Genomic DNA, 8,557 nt, shown 5'->3' on the forward strand with positions numbered 1-8,557 from the left:
TGCATTGCTTGCTGATTTCACAAGGGAAAAGAAATACTCTTCTTATTGTGGATTCTTGGCCAGATCTCTGCAAGAAATATGAAGGCTCTCTCTGCTTGACTTCTGTGCAATGTAAGTCATGCACATTTTAAACAGCACTGAATAATGTTTCCTTTCTTCTGTGCAACATTAAGAGATTATGAGGGGGGGTTGTGTCTTGTTTCGGAAAACTTGCATTCACTAAGTGTCTGGATTCTTAAAAATCACAAATATATTTCTGAATAACGATCATAGTTTGTCTGTGTGAACAACAAAAAAAACTAACTGAAAAAGATTTTTTTTTAATATTTTGTGCTTCCTATTTTGTATATAGAGCCACAGAACTTTCACAAGATGGTCATATGAAAATGAGTAATGTTTTCAAACCCACAAACAACCTCACGTGATCAGTTCAGTTTTAAGTTAGGCAGAAGAGATATAATCTTTATACAGTATATGACTATACACTGTTGGAACTTCCCATTGTCATTGGATACAAACAAGCAAGCAGGGATAAGCATACAAAAAGTATATATGTACTTAACTGGAGAAAGCAAGTGCATGCAGCACCAGGTAACTGAACTATGAAAAGTAGAGAAAAAAACATTCATACAGACAACAAATTTGACAAGAGATTGGTATGCCTCTGAGCCTAATTACTTTTTTGAAATATTTATTTGCATCTCTAATTTATTTTCCTTGCAAGAGGGAGAAGCTAGTTTAAATTTAACTTTCTGGGTTTGACACCCCCCGAATACTGTGTCAGTTCATCTGATCACACTTCATTCTAGATGGATAAAGTGTAGTATGCCCAAGCCATACCTTCCCTGGGTTTACATTTTCCATACCTAACTCTTAAGACAATGGGATCTAATTAACCAGAGCAGCGGTCTGTTTCAATGAGGTAATCCTTGATTTTTATCTCAAACCTGCCACACGACAGCATTGGTGGAAATGCCATATGTGTCAGAGCAACTTATTTCCATATCCACAGCAGTGAATGGGGCCTAATTTAATTATCTGAACGGAAGTGCTATTTAGATGTGCCTCTGTTTAGAGTAAATGAACAGGCCTCATTATTTTCAAGAGGATGGTCTTTGTAGTGCTCATGCTCCAGATACGTGGTTTAAGTGCTCACCTCCGTGAGTCAGCTCAGGCACACTTCCGGCACAGACCCTGTCAGGCTTACAAAACAATCAGGATGTTTTTCACCTTATTATTTTGTAGAAAATGAACGTATGAATTCTCAGATTAAAGCTGTGGATTGCTTTGTCACAGCCTATATCTTATTCAGCAGTAGAGTACTTGTGTATAACTAAGAGAACAAGAGAGAAATACTACTGGCCCTGCATGCCTCCTCTTATTTGGCAATACTTTATCTCATCCAATCAGGAAAAAATCATATATTTTAATAATTCAAATGGAAATTATTCAAAATGCACGACTTTAATGTAATTAATATTCTACACATTCAAATATTTAATGTAATTAATATTTTTTTCATTGATTTATGTTAGCATTTGTCATGTGTTGGATTCCACAGGGACATACTAAAAGTTTACAGAATCTTGAGAGGAAAACCAAATTAAATAACCAATTTTGCTTTGCAAGTAACAGCTGAGTTGCCCACCCCTGCATGGAAGGGCCACTGCAACACAGAGCTGTGCATTTTTCTGATGCGTTTGCTGTGAGCCTACAATCCACACAGTACACCAGGACAGAGATAGCGCTGATCAGAAGAGGCCTGTATCTCCCAGTGATATCCACTGGCAACCTGTGGGCAGCTAGCACATCAGTGGTAGAAATGGCAGAACTCATTTAAGCAATAACCTGAGGAACCCTGGCCAGCTTGAACAGACTCTGCCCCTGACAAGGCAAAATCAATCGCGTGATGTTGCTGTAGACTCCATGTCATTGCAGGCTCAAACCTGTGACTTTGACCAACTTTTACTGCTTGCCGCCGCGGACACCCATTTCAAGGGTAGCTGAAGGAATCATATGCCTGTAAAATATTGCGTGTGTCTAGCTCTTAGGGGAAATGAGCTTTTGTCTTCAAGGGCAGAAATGTGTCTATCTTGCAGGAACTCTGAATTAGCAACGGATGTAGATTAGAAATCACTAGCAATTTATAAGAATGTGATTAGTATTGTCATGTGATACAATAAGTGTCAAGCTGTAATTAGATACCAGTTCAACTTTTACATCACTCAAAAACATTTTAATATGGTGATAGAGGGAGTTGGTCGGGTTATTGGAAGTGGCTCCTAATGACTTTTGAGTTCTGATTTTATCTTTTCAACGTGCTTTGCTCATTCGTCTTGTCTTTTATTGAACCATGCAGTTTTGCACAGTGCATTCTTACTATACATTTAAATATTCACAATATAAGAGTAGCATAAACAGAAATTGTGTTAGTTTGCACAAGTTAATCTTGAAATGTAATTATTTGGGAGGGTGGAATATATAATATATATTTTAGCCATGCTAAAAGGAGCATATCCTTATTAAATAAATACATAGATACACCGTGTGCATATATTCTGAAATTCACTTCGGGTAAATTTAAATCGCTAACTAAATTTCAATAATGTGTCTATTGATGCGACTACTGCAATGTCCTGCTTTGGTTTTTGTTTAAGCCTACTTTTAAAATTTTATTTCGTTCAGTCGTTTTACTAATAACCGAAAACAGACCATCCCCGTACCACGTGCACTCCCATACATTTTGACTTTGATTTCATGATCTAGAATAAAGACTCAACATAGGCAACACATGCTAAAACTGAATTGTATTGCATCGGAACTGATCTGAATGGGTGCTAAATAAAACTGAAAAGGGACTGATCGAATCGTTGGATTTGTACACAGAACAGTAAACGCACCTTCCGTTTGGTATTGCAGATCATGTATCGAGATGCGTATCGAATCTTCTGAGAAAGACAGATTCACATCAATTCTAACTGGCCTTTCCCTGGCGTAAACTTTGAGAGCAAAGAAGGGCTTGCGGGAATTGTAGTGCAATAACCATTTCATGCATACTATGTGTGTTAATTTGACGATAGGCATATGTGAGATGCATATTTTATTGTTAGAATAAGCACAAATACTATGTTGTGATCACGGTATATATTTATAACTTGCGATGTGAATTAACATATATGTAATTTTCTTCTGAACTAACTACATGTCCCATAATGCATTATTTTACGATGTAATGCTGTCACTGCGGACGTGTAGATCAAACAGCCGTGAATGGGGTGGTGGTGGTGAAATGGATTTGTGGTGAGTATTTTCCAGAGATAAATTGTATTTTCCAATACCATTTTGTATTTTAAAATGTGAACCAAAATACTGACGATTGATTTGTATTATATATGTTGTTTCCACAGTATTTCGTGAAACCGGGGTAAATCAGGGCTTCTGAGCGGAAACAAGCCGCTGCTTGGACTAACGTTACGTTAACTTGGGAAAACTTGGAGAGCTACGCTTGAACAAAAACAGCATCATTAGCTGCTTAGCCTGCTAGCAGATTAACTTGGCTAGCTAAGTTCTTGAAAATGCCCCGGGATAGCATGACGTCCCTAATTGAGAAAATAGCGCGGAAAGCCAATGTTACTTTCAAAAACTGTGGCTCGTCTACCAACGGGAGCAACGAAGTGTTTTTGGAAAACCAAGGTGAACTCCGCAACCTTCTAACTGAAATCAGGGCGGCAGATCTGAAGATTACACCAAGGAAAATTAAAAGTTCCTCCAAGTCTCAATCCCATAGCCCACCCGTCACGTATATGCATATATGCGAGACCACAGTCTTCAGCATGGGGGTGTTTCTGCTGAAGCCTGGAGCTTCCATCCCTCTGCATGACCATCCGGGGATGAACGGCATGCTGAAAGTTCTCTACGGCAAGGTCAGAATCGGGTGCTTCGACAAGCTGGATAACCCACCTGGTGCAGAGAGCGAAATACAGTTCAACCCACCACTTCTTCCTAACCAGAAGGAGTCTTTGAGGCGCTCGATACATAGGTCCATTGGGGAGTACACAGAAGAGAGCGGTCCTTGCATTTTGACTCCGCTCAAAGACAATCTCCATCAGATCGACGCGATTGAAGGACCAGCTGCATTTCTCGACATCCTCGCACCCCCCTATGACCCCGATGACGGGAGAGACTGCCATTATTACAAAGTTCTTCAGACAGTTTCTGGAAACGCGGACAAAAATGCAGGGCAACAGGAGCAAGAAGAAACGTGGCTTCTTAAAATTCCACAGCCTGATGATTTCTGGTGTGGTGCTGAACCTTATCCTGGCCCAGTGGTTTCCTTTTAGGCGAAAAAACTGAGCTAACTCTTAAACAGTCAGCTACTGCCAACTTTGGCTTTATAAATAGTGGACCCAGACTTTACTGATTGATCCTTAGGATATACAGACTTACAGGAATTATTCATCAAAATATTTTTTTATTCAAATTTCACCCAGTGGCTTCCAGCACTATGTAATCTCTGTGCCAGTTAGCTTTTCATCACAGGGCTCTAATGGGCATAAAGCATGTCAGAGAAAGCCATATATTTATGCCTATATTGTACGGTCTGGCAGGCTGTATTGTTAATATTGAATGCCAACATGCCTGGAACGCATTTATTCAATGTCAAAATGTAACTTCCACATAGCCTTAAACTCTGTTTAATTTATTTTATATAAATATGCGTGTAAACTTATATGGTATTGTAGCTGCTCAGTATTTTCCTAGCTTCATAATACAGGTACCTTATCAACACTAGTTTCTCATACATTTCCCATATTTCAGGTTGGTACCTTAAGTTATTTGTTTTCATAAAAATGCTGTCATTTGATATGTAATTATAGTAATAAAAAATGAAATCCTCATGAATTCAGTCTCACCAATCAAGTGCATTAATTTCAAACTGATAGTTGAAAATGTGAATACACTTTTTCTTTTTCATTGATTTCTTTCACTCAGTTGTTCATTAATTGATTATCTATGACAGTGGTTCTCAAACTCGGTCCTGGGGGCCCCTGTGTGTGCTGATTTCGTTCCAACCACAATTGCAATCCCCAAATTAACAAGCTGTTAATTTTTCTTGATTATGTGCTTTCATGTTTTAGAGCAGGGGCCCCCAATCTCATCCAGAAAGGGCCAATGTGCGTGTCGGATTTTGTTTCAACCACGCAGAACCACTGATATACAGTATGGTTCCAGTTCCCAATGATACTCTTCTATCTTTGCCGTGCATTGCATTTTTCTGTGTGTGTTTCATGAGTGAATCTAGGGACTTTTCTAAGTAGTGATTTCACTTTTCATCACTTCATGTGATCAGGGTAGTGTCCCACACAATATTCTGCTTTACAGAGACATGTCTCGGAGGTGGCATGAAAAATGTTGACTGGATTAAGCCTGTTATTGAGTTCCTCTTATATGTTCAATGAATGATTATTAACTCCCAAAGGATCACTCAGATTTTATGTTGCACATTCTTTTTACCATAGATGTAAAGCAACATTCAACTTCCCTGCATCCAAAGAGTCACAGAAAACTGGCCCTAATCTAAAACTGTCCCGCTGTGTGAGATGATTTCTCGCACCACAGTTGCTTTCTGATGCAGCAATGTGGGGTGTTGTGCAGAAATTTTGGAGACAGAATTATCAGCAGTTGGAATAAGCTTTTCTTTAAAACTTGAGTTTTGTGTTAGTGATGTAATGTGCACAGTAACCTGTGTGATTAGTACACTTGTGAATACTCATCGATAGTTACTTTAAATTTTCATAAACCTCTTCCTCCTAGAGTGGCCTTCAGTATGTTGTCAGTTTCCTGCTTTTCATGAGGCAAACTTGTGCATACACACTCAAGAACTTAATTCAATTGATGTATTCAATACTTAGGTGGTCAGGACTGGAGTGGAAGGCCACTTGTGCAGTCTTAACATTGCTGAGGCTCTTGTCTATTATACTAAAAGGCCAACTGTCTTCTGATTGATTGTAATGATTTGCAGAGCTTGCCGAAGCCAGGTATAAGAGAGTCATGTGTGCTCTCGAAGAACATAACGAATACTGAACACATTATGATTAATGCATTTTTTTTTAAGTACAGTAAGTGAAGCGATTGAAAACTATGTGTAAGTGAATGCACCGTTTGGTGAACCACTTGTTGAAGGGCAATCACGAAATGGAGGTATGACACCAGTCTCCCTGTACCATCATTATAAAGCCAAAACTACAGAGAGGAACTATGCATGTGGTCTGGGGCGGAGCTAAGGGGTCCTATCAGGGAAAGCTTTCCCAGGCACTAGTAGGTCCAGAGGGCCCCTAGGAGTGTGTGTGTGTACGTATACATGCTAGATCCATACCTGCACACAAGACGTGATACTGGAAGTTTCTCCTGTACATAACTGAACACTAACTTGTGTATGATTTAGGAACAAAACGTGAGTTTACCTCATATTTCTTTATATGAGTAAATTTGTGCTGAATCAGTCAAAGCAGCTTGAATTTCTGTAACAACGTTAAGACGTATAACTTGTCTTGACACCCAGTCCATATTTTTCTATAAAACTTGGAATAAAATAAAAAATGTATAGAATGAGTTATAAAAGTGCAGCACTCCCTTTCATTCCCTGTTGAACGTTGAGGCAGACAGTGGCTTTTTCCTCTTACCATGAATTACCCTTTTCTCCGGAGTAGGCATCAGCTGTAGAACTGTATCTCTTTCCTTCTCTTTGCAACTTTGTGTAATTCATTCTTTTATCCTTCTTTATCTTTTGGACCTCTATTCTAATTTGAGATTAGCTGTTAAGCGCAGTACAATTATTGTCAGCATAATTGCATGTAATTGCCAGCGGGGTTGTAAAGATGCTTTGTCAGTTAGTTGCAGTCCTAAGTCCTACTTTTTGCCATAACCATATTATACAGCTCTCTTTCAGAACGAGTATTTTTCTCAGATCATAAAGTAGATTTTTGAAGTTGATAAGTTTTTTTCCCCCTGTGAATTCAACATTTTATTTTGGTCTAAAGTAGATTTTGAACCAAGGACTATTGTACAAGTAGCAAATGATGTCCCATAAATATTTAGCATCCCGTTTTTGAGAACTGTGGTGGTGCCCATAAGCAGGTTCTTGATAGGTATGAAGAATGTGATAAATATGTTCCTTTGTGAATTGTCTTAATTATAGCCACATCATGCATTATAGTTTCATATCCAGTGTTAATGGTGTGATTTAGGGTCAAACAGAGATGTATTATCTTTACTCTCGCTCAAATAATTATTTTGTAGCCTACTTGTAATCTGTATCTTTGAAAACGACAAGATCACATACTCCTCGTAAATTTAGCATTAGTATTTTTACCTGACACATTAACAATATTTTATAAATATGTTGCGGATTTAGTTCATGCTCAGTGCTCTTGAGATGAAGAAAAACCTTGATGTCTCGTATCGTCGATTTTAGGACAGGGATTTAGACTTCTTGTCCTATATGTATCAACGGCAATATATCTTCGTCTTTCCCTTTTCTGTTTATCATGTAATTCTCTAACTATTGCTGGAGAGATGGCAATCTCTAAAAGGGGATATTTATGACAAAGCTACATATTTTGCTAAGCTCAAAATCATTCAGAACTCCGACAACAATGCTATACTCTTTTAAATAGCCTATTATGTAGAATATCCTAGATTCGAACAAAAGCGTAATTTGACTCCTTTTATCATATGTTACAACTCTTATTTGGAAAGCTACAATCGACCAAAAAAATAGCATTTGTTCTCGATGAAACGGTGTTTGTGTGAATATTTCGTGCAGAATTCTGGCATGATTTGTTAATTAGTTGAATCAGGCATTGTAGTGTTGGGCTAAAACAAAAACCAGCATCCACACCGTCCCTTTTCGGATATGATTGGCCACCCCCTACTCTAGAGGGTCTGGGGCCAATTTTTAAATAGCATGCGTAAAAGGCTAGATAATCAGCTGTTTCCATATTGCTTCAGGGTGTTTCACTTGACACTCATTAAACTGAGCACTCGTTATAGGGTCAAAATCTGCGCTCGTCTGAAGAACATAATTTAGGGAGACTTTTTCCCTATTCAACTCTTGAAAATCATACTTTGTGAAGAATTCTGATAGATCAAACTTGTTAGCCTATAAGCAACTCATTATTGGTACACAAAACCTATGATAGGCCTATAGCCTATGCATGTCATCACATCCCTTTGAATTTAGCGCTTGATGGGAAATTTGCATACAGCAACATAATCATCATCCGAATTCAGCATTAAAAATATAATGCATTTGCCAGTTTTAAGGAGGTCCAGATTTTCGCCCCGAATTGCCTGCACAGCGCACCACAGTGAGCCTGAGTGGGTGCTTGCACTTATGAAAGAAGTATAACTCATTGGTGTGTCCACGGGAAAATCCCCCATTCAAAACCTTAATTTTAAAATTTGTGTCTGAGTCGGCCTACTTCATTGTTGTGTTGTTTGTACTAATAGCAATAAGACTAATACATATTCTTATTATATTAAAAGGCAGTTCACG

At 38.4% G+C, this 8,557-nt stretch overlaps 1 protein-coding gene across 1 annotated transcript; it reads left to right on the forward strand.

Annotated features, from left to right (window-relative positions):
- Nucleotides 1-3,143: 3,143 nt before the first annotated feature.
- Nucleotides 3,144-4,902, forward strand: adoa (2-aminoethanethiol (cysteamine) dioxygenase a). Its single transcript, XM_064320347.1, has 2 exons — nucleotides 3,144-3,300; nucleotides 3,408-4,902. Exon 2 carries the CDS (start codon nucleotides 3,576-3,578, stop codon nucleotides 4,338-4,340), a length of 765 nt encoding a protein of 254 aa, XP_064176417.1. The 5' UTR covers nucleotides 3,144-3,300; nucleotides 3,408-3,575; the 3' UTR covers nucleotides 4,341-4,902.
- The last annotated feature ends 3,655 nt before the right edge of the window (nucleotides 4,903-8,557 follow it).

This window comes from Anguilla rostrata, chromosome 2 (assembly GCF_018555375.3).
Source record: "Anguilla rostrata isolate EN2019 chromosome 2, ASM1855537v3, whole genome shotgun sequence".
NCBI lineage: Eukaryota > Metazoa > Chordata > Actinopteri > Anguilliformes > Anguillidae > Anguilla > Anguilla rostrata.

Excerpts from the sequence above, each read along its gene's own strand:
- adoa (XM_064320347.1), top strand. The coding sequence starts at position 3,576 with ATGCCCCGGGATAGCATGACGTCCCTAATTGAGAAAATAGCGCGGAAA.